The sequence below is a fragment of the Aplidium turbinatum genome, chromosome 3 (assembly GCF_918807975.1).
Source record: "Aplidium turbinatum chromosome 3, kaAplTurb1.1, whole genome shotgun sequence".
Taxonomy (NCBI): domain Eukaryota; kingdom Metazoa; phylum Chordata; class Ascidiacea; order Aplousobranchia; family Polyclinidae; genus Aplidium; species Aplidium turbinatum.
Genome location: NC_137474.1, coordinates 4,604,426 through 4,620,701, shown reverse-complemented (window position 1 = coordinate 4,620,701; position 16,276 = coordinate 4,604,426). Strand labels below are relative to the sequence as shown.

The following is a 16,276-nucleotide window of genomic DNA, read 5'->3' as shown; positions in this document are numbered from 1 at the left end:
TCTGTTTCTTTAGAAAATGAGAACAAGATCAAAAATAATTTGAAATTTAACTAATTACTACAAGATCGTAAGTTCGTACGATGTGCTTTGGCGACATTATTGACACTTTTGTACATAGGTTAAACGTCTTGCAGAACATGCTGTTTCGACCCAGTAACGTTGCGGCTTCTGCCACGTAATCACTTTGTTTACTCAAGCATGACACGCATAAGCAAGGCTAAGAGCGCTTTTACACGTGATATCTGCAAATCGAAACTTCGCCTTCACTTTGCAGCAAAGTATACACATTCCTTAAACGTTAGTGATACACCTGAAAATGTGTTGCGTACCAAAGCAAAGATGAACAGACACAAAAATCCATTGGAAAATAATCAGTGAACCGGAACTGCTCCAACGTCATACATCACACGTTGCAATCTCGCACAACGCTGACAACGTGCACAATATCTTTTGGATATAGGGTTATATATTACTGCAGTAAAATGTGACAAGTATTTGGAGAAGCAAAGCATTGACATATAAATAACAAAAAGCACACAAGAAATGCTTCAGCTCTTCGACGTTTGAAATAGACGCCATACAATATGCTCTACTGCAAATATAAATTGAAATCACATTAAAAGCAGTGTAAGTGGCCACCGATGGTCATTGTCACTGTCAGTTTCTCGAGCAGCCTCCCAGTGTAGATAAAAGAACATTGGACACCCCGGGATAGTGAAAGAAAGGGAGAGCTTCTTGCAGAGCTTAATCCTGGCAGTTTCGCATGCTTGTAGAGGCTTTGAATCACTGACGCAGGCCCGGTCACCGAGATTGACAGTGGGAAGTTTCCGATTGTTGCCGTAGAATTAGTCCATCTATTAGGTGCCGCTGAATGGAGAGGAGTCCTTAACGTGCGTTGCTCAAGAGCACACCCCGAGAGTCGAACCAGCGCCGATTGATCTTAAAGCTTCTTTTCTTCGTTTCAGAAGTCACGCGATAACTAACTGAGCTATCCGGGCGGACAGACAAATATAATGTTGGGTACATCTGTATGACTAATAGCATGAAGAACTAACAAATAAAATGAATTATACTGCAGTTACAAACGCCCTCGTAACATACAAAAATCATCAATAAACTTACTATGACAACATTACCGATAGCGCACTACTTCGTGGTGTAGAATTACAGAAAAAACGACTCAGTAAAACACAGCACTGAGATAGTAGCGAATGAAAAAGGCAACACCAGAGCATAGAACTTGTATTGTGAGCAATAAAAGAGTTAAATTTCTTTCGTGCATCGGACCAAAGATTTTGAGTAAAAAATTGTTTAAAGTCAGGTTGTTGCACTCAATGTACATCTTTTCTGAGCCAACGTCGCGTTCAACATAAACCACCCCAACAGCTTCAGCAGCTTTCAATATCAAAGGCCCTGGAAATCTCATTTCCGTTGGCTTAAAATGAGCTTTGCTCATGCCTACACGACCGGTTCTTGGGTTAAACCTGTAACGGAAAACAAGTATCAATTGAGTGGTCCAAGTTACCAGACAAACCAAAGACTTTCAAGGGTGTTGCTATACCTTTATTTAGTATATTTCATGCGGAACAGCTAGTCAAGAATTAAGAGAAAATTACAAGTAGCTTACAAGGATCATTTATGAACAATACAACATTTGTGGTAAGTTCAAATTTTTCAAAAAATGTGATTTAGTTACCAAACACTGTCAAGCAGGATGATTGTGGACAGGGTTGATCGGCTTAAACCGGGGCGGTTAAAACCGGTTAAAACCTGGTTTAAACCGGGCAGTTTTGACCACCTATTACTGGTCAAAACTCTTTTATTGTATTAATCAAGGTGCTTTTCAATTGAATTAAAAATATTACCATCCATGTTTAGTAATGATGTTCAACTATATTTTGTTTTGATCAACAATAACCTAAATGCTGGATTCGGAACAAAAAATATTCAATTTCTCTGTTTATTTTTGATATTTCAATCAGTTGGTTATTTCAATTATTGAAAAAATTCAAATTCTAAAAATAAGTTTCTGATGAACCAAAAATGCTTGGTAGAACGATGAACAGTTTGCACAGCCAACTGAAGTACAAGAATTTATTTCAACAAATTTTGCCTGCCTGACAGACCGGTATTGGCGGCCATTAATGAAAGTTCAGGCGGCCATGGCCGCCAGCTATTTCGAGGCCTGCATATCAAAATGGTCACAGCTACTTTTATATTTCCTAAATAGCCCAGGTAGCCGACCATTCACTACATAAAAATATTTTTCTGGGTTTTGACCGGTTTAAACCTAGTTTTCACCGGTTAAAACCAGGTTTAAACCGCTTAGTGGTCAAAACCAGTTTTGACCACTTGGAGATCAACCCTGATTGTGGACCACAATAAAACGGTTTAATTAAATGACTGTCAGCTATTGATTTTAAATGAATAGTTGTTGTTTTCAAAAACCACATTAAAACTAGATGTAAAACACAAAACGAACTGAAATAATGTTTACTTCAAATATGACTTTATTTTTAAGCGGTGCATTATGATAAAAAAAATACTTTTATGCGAATCGTACATATATAAAAGTTGAAACAAACTGGTTGTTTAGCAAAGTCATGTGATATCACACCTACCTAGGCAGCCTGTGTCTTGGGCAAGGTATGAAGCGAAACAACTGTGGGATGGAATACAGAAAATTGATCACTTGCGGAATGAAAAACAAGATCATTGTTTTGCTAAAATGGCCAAGTATCCCCACCACCGCAAACGTCATCCCAGCAAAGTAGCAAAAGGTGTCTCCAACAAATACACGTGAAGGATACCTGGTGATGTAAACATGCATGACCTATGACCATACAGTTGTGTTGAACATCAAAGATTGTTACATACGGCACTTAAACTAAAAAAATATTCCATTCCAAACATAGACACTTACCAGTTGTAGTACAACAATCCCAGTGTTGAGCCAAGAAAAGGAAACATGAAGAAAAGAGAAAATTTATGGTATGAAGACACAGGTCCAGATAACTCAATCCAATTGTGAATGATAATAGAGATGCATATGATGACTGATTGGCCAACCTCCAGGCCATTTATTCCAGACAATATATTGATGGCGTTGGTGCAGAATACAGCCAACATTCCCATATACACGTAATAAAGGATCCCTAAAAATATATGTGAATACAAACGTGAACGTAGGTAACAGCTTATAAGTACCATATAACAGATGAGTAAATAACTATGACCCAAAAAAACACAAGCTCAGTATTCGTAATGCACATCACAATGCTAGTAAATGTACTAACCTAAGTTAAGTTCTCCACCAATTAAATATTGAAAAGGTTTTGGAACTATGATAGTAGTATTGCCAATGTTGGTATAGTAAACCATTAGAAGAGGCAGTGATGCTACGGTCGGCAATGTGAGCTTGTGACGCCATTTGAGATTCAACACATCATCAGCAAAACCCAAAAACACCATACAGCAGATGGAGAGAAGTGCACCAATGAATTGAATGAACTCTCTGCGAAAATATTTTTGATTAGGCAGCTTGATACGTTATGCCACATTGTTATACTATGAAGCATCACAACTGAGCTGCCATATGAAATATGTAGTTGTGGTCGCAAACAAATGATAACTTAGTTAGATAGCACAACCAAAGGATGGTACATAATCCTTTGTGTACAATACTTTTAAGTATTCAACATGTTTACAAAATATAAAAAACTTCTTCGCTTTTGATACAGCTTCATAGTTAAATTAGTCACTGTCACATTTTCAGTTTTATGAAATGCATATTTGCTACCTTCTCCATGTAATGTCAAGAAACAAAAACATACCATTTTAATACCCCCCTTAATCTAATCCCATTAATGTTGCTAACTGACTACTCAAGCAAATGAAGCTTGTCAGTCCATACACAGGAGTACCGTATCAAACAAAGCAGGTTAAAAAGATGAAATCACACAAGCATCAGGTACTTACTTTTGATCAAAGTTAAAATGTGTTTCAGCTTCAGAATGATGGTTAACAAATGGTATGGGAATAAAAAAGAACATGCAAACTAAGAAGACAGCTCCTGTTATTACACCAAGAGCTTCTGGAACTTTCTTATCTGACTTTTTGTTCAAGTCACGACCAAACAGATTTGCAGCCACAAAAAGTTCAGAAAATGATGGAATGAGCTGCATTGTAAGAATGAATCCAACTAAGGATATGAAAACATTTAATAACAATACATGCAAGAATTCCATCACAATCGTAGTATCATCAGGCCCCAAATTCTTATAAAACAGCTAGCTATCTGTTTGAAAATAAAAAAGCATTAACTGGCAGCACGAAATAATTGAGGTTTTCTTAATCTCAAGCTACACGCACTGTGTAATATCAACCACAATATTGCAGTATTGTATGTTAAACATTAGAACTGTTCAATTTTAATAGGAAACTTATAAATATATGTCATGATTAGGGCGATTTTTTTATAACCTAAAAAATTCAAAAAAGTGACTTTATTTTTGCAAAAAAGTAACCGAAAAGTAACTTTATTTAACGAAAACAAGAAGGCTGCGAAAGAAAAAGCAGCAATTCAGCATAAAAAAACATTTAAATTAGCTTCAATTTGTGCTCACTGCTCAAATTATAGTTGCACATTCAAATTACACAATACCGTACGTAATGTTTTATATTCTCTGGCAGGAAGTTTCGGTCAATCAAACACTTTAGTTGTTGCAAGGAAAACAAGTGGTTAAATATACAGTAGTTAACACAATTTCTTTCATCGAAAAAAATTACTTCACGTATACGAGTTTTTAGGAATAGGCTACACACAATACAAACAAGCATGGGCTCGTGCAAACCTAAAATCCATACCATAGTACAAGATATATTAAAAGTCTTGGCATAAGGCCTACATAGAATGTAAATTCATCTCTACAGAAGTGATGAAAGATAAATAAATAAGGGAATTAAGCAAAAAAGTATGCAAAATAAAGTGACCCAATAAATGAAAAGTACCGCTAACCTATCGTAAAAACACAAAAAGTGACTTTTGGTAATTTTATAACTTCTTAAATATTGACCCAACAATCATGAAATTTTGATTCTACATTTCTTTTGTTAATGGGTGTAACCAAAAAAAGTAACTTTAGTAACAAAAAATCGCTCTAGTCATGATCTTATTTTCAAAAGAATTTTTTACTCTGAAATTTAAAATGAAGTTTTTTTTTTGGTGCCAAATTTGTGTATTTACTTTATCGTTCCTTTCATTTCGCGCCAGCAATAAAAAATAAAATTGAATTTGCAAATAATTCAGTCTCACAAGTCCTGCACTGCACAAATCATTCATGCACAATTGCAGTATTGCACATAACATGATTACACGTCAAATTTGTTTTGTGCATCATGAAGCGTGTCCCCCAGTGATGCCATGAAACGCGTTGTAAATTGGAATGTTTTATCCAGTTGTTTATACTCCAGTTGTTTATACTTCAGTTGTTTATATTTCTGACTATCACAGCAAAAACAATACATGTCAACATCCAGACTTAGTTTTACCGAAAATGTGTGACCTTTTAGTCAACAATTTATTTAAAGTTAAAATTGGTTTTAAAAAAAATCTTTGTAGAAAAAATTAAACAAAACTTGGAAATACATCTTTTTTTTGTGATACTACATCATATTATTTTATTTTTTGTCATCAACGCATCTAGAAAACAACGACTTTTATTCTTATTCTTTCAAAAAATTAACGTGCAGTTTTGCAGCAATAGAATGTCATGAAATTTTGCATACAAAAGTGTCAAAATCAAATGATGAATGGTTAATGTACTTTTATCTACACTACGTAACGTTTAAATCTGCGTCGCATGCACGTTTTAAACTTTTGTAGTTTTACCAACTTTTCTTTTTGTTGGTTTTGCTTCCGTTCACTATCTGTAATTTTATCTTTGCTGTTTTTTCCAAAAAATAAAAAATAAAGTGAATTAAATGTTTGTGATCAACTTTGTAAAATTCGTAAGATTTTACAGTTTAATCTGGCAGCTTCAAAATAGACACGGTACAATGCATCTCATCCAGAGTTGCCAGTTCTCACAAGTGTTTTTTCGTAGAAGGCAGAATTAAACTTGGCTTGTTTTCGTTTTGAATTAGGATGTAAGATTAATTCGCAACACAGGTAACTGAAATTTGTCGTTGCGATTTAGGTTATATATTCTTAAAGTAGCCTAGATTTTTCAGCTATATAATGTGTAGGACTGACTAACTGACTGATTGTAGGAATTTTAAATCGAAATTATCAGTTTATAACGAAGCCTCGTTTTTTGTTTTGTAAATTGCTTTCAAGGGTCAGGCTGCATTTTAATGTACTTGCAAGAGACCTTAATTTAGTTGCCGAAATGGATGAAAGCGGTGAGGATCCATTTGATCTTGATAACTCCCTGAAAATTGTGAGAAGATTCAGAAAAAAACTAAGACAAATAGAACGTTTAGAAACAATAGGAAGAAAATTATCAACCGAAGAGTTTTATAAAGTAAGTAAAGTGTAATAATAACAACAATCATTGTAATTTTGCATTGTTAATTAAAATCATCGTTAATTTTAACAACATACTGAGTAATGAAATTATACAACATACTAGCAGAAATCTGAAACCCAGCAAAAGATTATGCAATCATTAAGTGAGCTAATACCATTTTGGCATGCCAGTTAGTGTCATGCCAAAAAGCAATGATATGATTTGTTTTAACCATGTTCAACTGGCGTTTTCACAAGCAGCGTGTGTGTGCTCTCATAACTCAACGGCACAGAGGTTTAATAAAAGTATATGTATATTTTAATAGAGTACAATGAAACCATCAACTACCGGTAATCAAACAGTTCTTTTTTTATTTCAAACTTATTATATTGGTTAAAGCTCACATGGTTTAAGATACATTTTATTTTGACCATTGCATTTTTTCGTATGGTTTGTACAATACAAATATGTTTATGTAAGGAGGTATTTAATAAATTTTGTTGAAGCATGAATTGTGATTTTATAAATTTAGAAAGTTGAATATTGCTTGTTATTCATATGTTATTATTTTTATACAGTTATGATTATTCTATGACATTTATTTACTTTAACTTGATAAATGGGTTTTTGATATCTTGTTTTTGAAGGAGTTGATTGACTATATAATTGTTTTTTTTAGTATAATCTTTTAACTAAGCTCGTCGTTAACATATATAGCTTATTGTTTTGCCATGTTTTTTCTTTAAGTCTAAGAAAAGTTAGCCCTGTGTTTCAAAGACTTGCAATTAAATTGTATATAATCCATAAGGCAGATTACTGATTAAACAAATTGTCAAATTTTTAATTAAACTTTCATTTTGTATATATATATATTCACTTTTAAGACATTTGCACAATTTTTATTTTTCAATGTATTAAATATTAGATATGTTTACTTTAGGTAAGTACAAAATCTATCATACGTGAGAAGCTACAAGAAATCATAGAAGAACTTTCTCGAAGAGATGAATCGTTCAACTCCACTTCTGAAATAGTATCAGAAGATGAAAAAAGAGTTACCAGTAGTTCTGGTAATTGTTTCATTAATGTATAAAACAAAGCTGTTTGGAGTTCCATTATCATGCATATTGCATAATCAAAACAAGTATATATCCTACTTTTGGTTACACAGGACTCTTTTGTCAAATTTTACTTTATAAGTACAAATTTTATTACATGAAAACTCTTATAAAAGATATATTTTAATATTTAATTTTTGCATGTTTTCTGGCAGTTTTAAATACTGTGAATACTGAATATTCTGTTGTGTTCTATGTAATAATGTAGCCTACACTATCACTACTCACTAGAAGTATATATGCAGTGTATTGTCATCTCTACAAAACTACATTCATACTTGAAACCTTAAAAGAAAAAAAAGTCACCTATTGCCGGTTTCTTGCAAGTTATTTAAAAAAAATTTTACGGATGTGTAATTAGTACCTATGATCAAGAAAATGAAGTATCTTCTGACAGGTGTCAAACCCACAACAATGCTTGATATGAACGACTCGGTTACATGTAGTTAACTAGTTAATTCTTTTCGTCATTATAGGTTTAGGCACAGACTTTATACCTTTTGTCATTTTAACCAATATTTTTCGTATTGTTGATGTGGATCTGGTTACTGGTTAGGCTTATGATGGTACAATTCTATAGCCTACCATACTCTTTAGTGCCATTTTCCTTTTATTTTGTCTTTAGTTTTTCCATCAATTCTTTGACGTACCCGGTAGCTAAAGTAAAACGTTTTTCATTCCTTCACACTTTCATTATTTGATTTTTATGCTGTTTGCTTTCAGCTTAACTAAAGATGATCTAGCTTCTAGCTGATCGAAATCGATTTTTAGCTATATGTGATTGAACTGACTCGTGTGAAAATAAATTTCTTTGCATTAGTACCTATGTAATTAAACTAAGTAAAATCTATCGAATTAATGTTTTAAATGAAGTTTTAAATGCCATTATTTGATATGTATGAAAAAGTTATTTGCACTGTAGATTGACTGCATTTCAATCTTATTTTTTTGCAATATGGAAAAAAGTAGCCTTTCCATACTAGTAGCAGCATAGGCTAGCCTATTATATATAGAGAAAAATGTGAAGGAAGCCATGATTTGTCTTGCAAAGAACCAATAAATGTTTTACTATTTTCAGATAATAAAGATGACTACCCATCCATCGCTACACAAAGTCCAGATACACATAAAGCAGGTAAAGCATAGTTGGACAACTTTTCTATTCTCTGTTTATTAAATGTTATGAAAATATTCGAGATTTGTGATAGTAGAACTCTGTGTAGAAGTAAATGCATAGCATTGCACTTGCTTATGATCTGACAACTTTGTCCAAAACTTTATTGCTTAATTATATATATACCATGTATTTGCTTTCAATATTTATGTGTTGTAAGTTTCAATTTCAAACACAAGCCATTTTCTTCACAAGTACTCGATATTAAGCTGGCTAACACCCTTTTGATTTAAAAGCTTTTTAATTGTTTGAATTGCATGGCCTTTAGTTGAAAGTCTAAAATACACCGATGTTAAATCTAAACTTTGATTGTTTGCTCTACTGTATCTCATCAGATAGTGATTTTATCAAGCCCTCTGCTGAGTCACCTGCCGCAGAGCTGCCGTTAGAAGATGCTGTTACAACAGAATTTGTTGCAAAAGAAGTTTTGTCAGTTTTTTACGGCCCTCCACCGGCGACACCCATTGCTGAAGGCAATAAAAAAGGTGATTGAAAGTTAGATGTCGTATAGATAACGGTGTCATCATGCCAGAAAAGTAGAAGTTTTATTTTGACCAATAAAAATTACTGACCAGTGCATGTCAATTCCTGGCACAGGCAAAGCCGATATTCGTGATGTGAATTTTGATACACCTTCCTTCGAAATACTTGGCATGTAACCTAGTTTATACGAGGGTATATTTTTTTCAGAAAAGCAGCATTCCTTGCTTCGTAAACAATGGAAGAACAAAGTATTTAACGTAACGCTCATGGAAGGCCATAATGACGTCATTAATGACGTCGATGCTGACGATGGCTGGCTCGTGTCTGGAAGGTGAGCTCACTGAGCTGATCTTCTCATGGCCTCCGTTTCAAGATACAACGTCATATGAGGCTTAATAAAATATCGCTTTGGTCGTGAGCGTTGAACTAACTTCGAAAAATCAATCTAAATAATGTCATTGTACTATGATTATGACATGAACCTGGATGCGTGGCTGAGAGAGAAAAACAAATAACTTTAGTTGCCATTGTGGATAGGATTGCTTGCCCGATGTCGATTCTACACTTATCAAAAGCATACAGCTCTGGCAAGATTTCAAATCACATGCTTGAAGGTGGACACGAGATTGGCTTCCTTGCCTTTCCACTTTGTCTAAATGTTTACCAACCGGACATTGCCTTACTTGCGAACAAAATTGCCGATTGTCGTCCATGTTCTATTTCTCGTCGTGTACCTACCCAGAGAGCAAATCAGTCGTTTTTTACATTGATTCAAGTTAGATTGAAGATTGATTCAATTATTGATTCATGCATTCATCTGCAGACGTAAAATCAACGTAAAAAAGGACTGATTTGCTGTGTGGCATACTTACCCGTTGTTTTTTCTAAAGATACGTTTTTGTTTGAGATTTTTAAACAAGACTTGCAGTCTTGTTTTGGTAAAACTTTGTTGCATTTATTGGGCGTTGGATATTAGCAACCTTGACAAATCACACCTGACAATATTTTAATTGGCTGACAGCCGCGACACGTCAGTGAAGTTATGGAGCTTGGAAACCAATGAAGAGATTCGAAATATGTCGAGTCATACTGGTTCTGTCACTTGCGTCAAAATGCTGAGTCAAGGTCAAACCGAACAGCTGAGTAAGAACCTAACGAAATCTTATCTGTTTGATACGCAACCAGTGCACATAGTTCTTTAGTTTTCTTTCTTTATGAAACATTGGTGCAATAATCGTACGTTGATTTACGTTAGAGAAAGGCAGATAAAGGTTACCTGGTATCAAAGAATTTCCAATAAAATACCTGATTTGATTGACAAAAAGTGGCTGTAAGGGTGTCAGTGTCTCCACACCTGTGCTGCTGCTGTTGTTTTTGAGTAATTGGGCTTCTTCTCATGGTTAACGCTGAGAGCGTCTTGAATTGCAATTACCTTCCCTTTTTTTAATTAACCTGCAGGGTAGCAAGCATATTGTTGTCACTTTTCAGGACAAGCAGTGGCTGTGGCATCGGACACAAACGAGCTGATGCAAGACATCAGCAGCAAGTCCTTGGATAAAGAACTTATGCTTTTGACTGCTTCACTCGACTGCTCCATCAAACTGTGGCTGATCCCACAAGGCTATCTACTTAAATCTATTTACAATTTCTCTCCAGTCACGGCAATGGCGAGTTGCAATAATGTCATATTTGCTGGTGAGGAGTGTTTACTTTTTGATAAATTTAACTGTGACCGTTTATCAAAAGTTGAAGTTTCCATAATTTTTTCATCTGTGTAGAGATTTTCTTTCACACAAATTCGGTTGCGCGAATGGAACAAGTCGAAAAAGTTAAAAAAATAACTAGCGCAAACTTTCTTCCACTCACCTTTGCCATATTGTACGCAGGTTGTATTTAAATTTAAAGTTGCCGATATGTTCAGGATCTGATACCGGAAAGTTAACCGCATATGCGACATCTACCGGACGCTTATTTATCGATACCATGATCCATGAACATGCGGTGACGTGTTTAAAGGTTGGTTGCTTGATCATACTTGGCCAAATGAATTGTGCATAAATGTGCAAGTCTATCACAAGCTACGATAATGCAATGCGCTTACGAAATCGGGTCTGCTACTATTCGGTGAGTCCGATTCGGTGAGAGCCTTTTTCGGTGAGAGCCTTATTCGGTGATTTTTTTGAATTTTTTTTTTGAAAATTATCGGGTACCGTAGCCTAATTAAAACCCCTAACCCCCTAACCTCAAACCTAAAAACCAAAACCCCAAAAACCCAAACCCCCAAAACTCCCAAAAAACCCAAAACCCCCAAAAACCCAACCCCCCCAAAAACCCAAACCCCCAAAAACCCAAACCCCCAAACCCCAAAACCCCCCAAACCCCAAAAAAACCCTAACCCCTATCCCCTAACCCCTATAACGGCAATGATAATTAGGCTACGGCGCGCAATAATTTAAAAAAAAACTCACCGAATAGGGCTCTCACCGAAAAAGGCTCTCACCGAATAGGGAACTCACCGAATCGGACTCACCGAATCTGGCCATTCCGTACGAAATCTGCGTTGTGCACTACATAGAGTTCAACGACTGGAAGAACCCGGTCTTTTAAGACTGGCACTTTTATTTCAAGCCATATGTGAGTCTTCTTCATTTGGGCTTCTTGGACCAAGGGTCGGTCCTTTTACCACCCAAGTTAACGAGGTGTATATCAAGTTTGAGTTATCTCATTATGGTTTAAAAAGCTTTTGAAATAAAGTGAGATATATTTGTGAGTTGACATAGCTTACTGATGGTGACTGTTCACGCTTTACCTCAGTGACTCTTTAAACTCCGCTTGAAATAACACTTCCCTTTGTCTGATTTGCGTAACAAGGAATGGTTGTTCATGCAATTGTTGTTGTTTGCAGTATCACAACAGTACCTTAGTGTCTACAAGTATGGATGGGGCATTGAAGTTATGGACTATTAGTCACGCGGGAGGTGGAGATGTGGATTCCAACAATATTGATGATGATGTGAAGTTGGCATTGAAATACAAATACCAGGGAGACAGGCAGATTCTGTCCGCTTGTTTCAACAGAGAAAGGATATTGTTTGGAGATGATGGAATGAATATTAAGATCTTGGACGTTGAAACAGGTACAGTACAAGTTATTTCAGTCTACATTGATTGATATCATTACTGTGTTGATTCAAAGGATTGGTATAAAAAGATACAACACCTGTGAATAACAATGCAATAGGCATACAAAAAAAGCAATCACTTTGAACATATTGCCTTCTGCATCACCGGCACGCGCTTATCTGAAGAGTAATCAAAGCTTAATAGCAAACTGGTTGGAACGCTTAGTCAATCAAACCAAAACCTAAACAGCCCAAAATTTAGGTACCGGTACTAAAGATGTTCGGAAAATGTTTTTAAAACAGTTTAGTTTTCGAAACGTTTGCTGAGCATAAGTTTAGTATCTACATTACGGATTCTTTATTTTCTTATTAGGTAAATCAAAGCTATTAAATAATTTCCGGGTCCATATATATGGATTCGGAACTAACACACTGTGTGTTCTTCTTGCACCGTTAACGCGTCGTTTTCATATCAACAGAGACGATCTTGAAGGTTCCAAATCATGCGACTGCTTGTGGCTTCACAGACGCTCTTTGTGTCAGTGGAGACATCCTTTTGTCTACGTCATACGATATTGACACCGGTTCAGGAAGTTTAAATGGTACTGTATGGCTTCTGACCCTCATGTCGTGTGAAGTAGAAGACTGTAAATAATAATTGAAATTGTTGTCCTCTCTTGATGGCAAACGACATCATGAAATGGACTGGCACTGTTAAAATCATCATTACTTACAGCAGATTGCGCAGATCATAACGCCATTATTACTGTAGGTCATTTACGGAAAGGATTTTCCCGGCCTTTTTGTTAGCACTACACGAGATATATTATTGTGTCTGCCATACCAAAAGGGCTACGTTCTTTTCCGATTTAATATTTCTAGATTATTTTAGAGTAGTGAAGTAGGTGTTTAAGTAATTTAGGATATTTAGTGGAAAACAAGTTTGTAGCAAGGCGTAAAAAGGTCAAATTGGCAAGTAACTCTTCTAACGTTGCCGGAAAAGCGGTGCTACGCGCTCCATTATGTAATGTCCCTAAGAAAATCAATGTTTGTGTCAGCTTTCAAGCTTATATTAAGTGTCTTGCCAAATCCAGACGCGTGCATTCGCTGTTTTGAACCGTCATACTTGTGCTCTAACCACTTGGCTAAGTGGATTTCTCCACCGCACGAGGTGATATCATAATGAAAGAGAATCTTTTATTTCGTCTGTTGTGAGAATAGTACGGTACAAGTTGGCTATTATCAATTCGAAAAACTAGCACCATTTCAAACTAAATTTTACAACAGACAAGGAACTAGCGAGGGACTCTTTCAGTCATCGGGTCAGCTGCTTCTCATGTTTGGTCAGTTTTTGAAATTCCCTCAATGTTTTATTGCAGTGCGCCTTTGTGGTGACAATTTCCAGCTTCCGTACATCTCATCCTTATCCCACGACGAGATACCCAGATTGCTTTGTTGTACCGTTGATGAGTCCACCGGGTCTCTTTGTCTTGTTTCTGGCGGAAGCAAGTTGTTAGTCTGGAAAGAATATGATTCACCACCACGCAAACTCTCGTAAGAATTCTTTGATTTGTTATCAAGTGCTCGTGCTATTGTAGCCTATATGGTTCTAACCAACTCTCGAAAAGGGCCATGTTGCTGAAATCTAGCTTAGCTTATCCAACATTTTTACGCAAATATTGAAGGACTGTGTTTCGGGGATCATGTTGAAAACCATCACAGCAATTTATTAATCGCGGCAGAAACAATTATATCGTTGTTACATCGGTTTATTCTTTTGTTGTAGAAATTGTCCGCTTCAACCCAAAATCATTCTTCTCCGTCATCGCCCACTCATCCATAAATCACGCCATTTTGATTTAGTTTCCATTGGTGGAGGCGGCCAATGTTTTTGCAGCCATTGTCTTCATTTATTCTCTCCATTTGAATCTGTCCATTGCATCTTCCTCCTTTAATCCTTGTTTGCATCACTCTTCGCCTGTTCTATCCATGTTTTTAGCGTCCTCGTTTCTTTTTCCATCCATCTTCCAATCCAGTGCCTTTCGGATAATATTCCTTTCTGCTTCCATAGCGCATGCCTATGCCATCTTACTCCATTAGCCCTTGCAAATTGATTTATCATTGTTTTCCTCGTCTCTAACACATCCATCAATTGTTCTTTTCTTCCTCTTCGTTTTCACACTTCACATTGCTCTCGTCGTTGTTTTTCCGCTCTTCTCATGATTGCCGATTCGCTCTTAATACCCATGTCTCACTTGCATCCACTCCGCAACAATATCAGTTAAACAAGATTTCTAATGAGATACTTTATTTTTTTGTAAATGAAAATACAATAAGATGACATCATTTGTTTGTTTATGCCTGAAGATTGGCTTCCTAGTCTTCCCGTTCACTTAATATTCAAATCGTCAACCACTGGGCGTAAGCCTGATGCGACGACGACATTTGTTTGTTTTGATTATACTCCAGTGCAATTTCACTTTTTTACCTTTTATTTGGCAGGAAAAGAACGTTTAATAATGGTGGACACGTCCAAGTAAAAGGGAGAACTTTTTCCAATTTGACTAAGGAAGCTCTTTCGTCGGATGCTGAGTCGGAAGCAACAGCGGATGAAGAGGGAGATGGTGGTTCTTGGTGGTGGCCAAAAAATACGGAAAGCGACTTTAGAGCGGAAGCGATTTCGAATGAAAGTGCCTCCGATAGTGATACAAGCAGCACCTATTCACACGATGACGTAGTGGGTCAAGATAACAGTAAATGGTGGTGCAGTATTTTGTGAGCTGATAACTTGTATTTCTGGTTTTACTCAATGAAGTGTACTTGCTCTTCCGTTGCTGCTGCTCTGTCGCTTCCAACGTGTGCAAAGAGAGTCAAAAACCATTGTCTGCTCTACCATTACTGCTGTTAAAAGACAGTTTGCGTGCTTTACACTGGAGTTGAGCGTAAACCTCAGCAACGTCAAAGTAAACGTGGTTCCTTCCAGCCTTCCAAGTCGTTTTTTTCGCATTTTTTTTAAAGTTTACAGACGTTGAATCAGGGGCAAAAACAACTGATTTGCTGGCTAGGCTGAGAAGTGTGCACAAGTTTGGTCCTACCATCAGACGAGGTCATCCCCCGTTGTTCCTCATCTCTTATTTAAGCAATCATTGTTATATAATAACGTAAGCTCAAGTAATCGTGCAATTTTTTTATTTATAAAAGACCCAAACTTTAGTACAGCTTAGACATGAAAGTATCTGCTGTAATATTTGTACCGAACACGTTTGTGCAAATGAAGTATTCGCTGACGTTTAAATGTTTATTGGTCTGTCCAGTGTCCACTCATCTAGGTCTTTAACCAGAGAACTTAATTGGTCTACTGCACGATTCAAATTTCTTAATCACCTTCTTCTCACTGTATCATGACGCCCTACAACTTATGTACATCATGTTCCGTTTTCTATGCGAAAGCGAGTTTGCCTTTGCCCTTCATTTGTGTTTAATTACGTTACATTTTTCCTGTTTTAAAGAAACTTTGTGTTTTTTATCATAACCAGGCTTTGCCTTTTGATAAAAACATTAGATTTAGGTTGCCTGGTCGGAAGGTAAGGAAGGTAAGAACGCCAAGTCCTCCTTCAAGGCAACCTAAATCAACATAAAGTACTGTATCTTGACGGTGTGTTGAGTCAAACATTACAAAAGAAAAAATTGATTGCACTGAGTTTTGTGAGTCCCGTACGTTTTTCGTTTTGTGAAAGCAACTGTCATTTTGTCATGAATGTTTCGCATTTGTTTTGTGTAATTTATTGCGCAGTTAGTTTAAAATAGCATTTAGAAATAAACCTTAAGAAAAGCTAATTGAACCTTGTTTTTATTAGGATTTTGTAGCAT

The 16,276-nt window shown here is 36.1% G+C and overlaps 2 protein-coding genes across 2 annotated transcripts; one reads left to right on the top strand and one right to left on the bottom strand.

The window, feature by feature from the left end:
- Window positions 1-136: 136 nt before the first annotated feature.
- LOC145766372 (UDP-N-acetylglucosamine--dolichyl-phosphate N-acetylglucosaminephosphotransferase-like) lies at window positions 137-4,274 on the bottom strand. Its single transcript, XM_082578068.1, has 5 exons — window positions 3,979-4,274; window positions 3,297-3,514; window positions 2,924-3,155; window positions 2,622-2,810; window positions 137-1,484 (listed from the first exon to the last, which is right to left on the bottom strand). The coding sequence occupies exons 1-5, from the start codon at window positions 4,245-4,247 to the stop codon at window positions 1,181-1,183; spliced, it is 1,212 nt and encodes a 403-aa protein (XP_082434194.1). The 5' UTR covers window positions 4,248-4,274; the 3' UTR covers window positions 137-1,180.
- A 2,115-nt stretch (window positions 4,275-6,389) lies between these two features.
- On the top strand, window positions 6,390-16,263 carry LOC145766077 (uncharacterized). Its single transcript, XM_082577733.1, has 12 exons — window positions 6,390-6,524; window positions 7,450-7,579; window positions 8,706-8,762; window positions 9,137-9,286; window positions 9,492-9,615; window positions 10,306-10,427; window positions 10,773-10,979; window positions 11,206-11,300; window positions 12,190-12,421; window positions 12,886-13,008; window positions 13,786-13,960; window positions 14,909-16,263. Exons 1-12 carry the CDS (start codon window positions 6,390-6,392, stop codon window positions 15,183-15,185), a joined length of 1,827 nt encoding a protein of 608 aa, XP_082433859.1. The 3' UTR covers window positions 15,186-16,263.
- The last annotated feature ends 13 nt before the right edge of the window (window positions 16,264-16,276 follow it).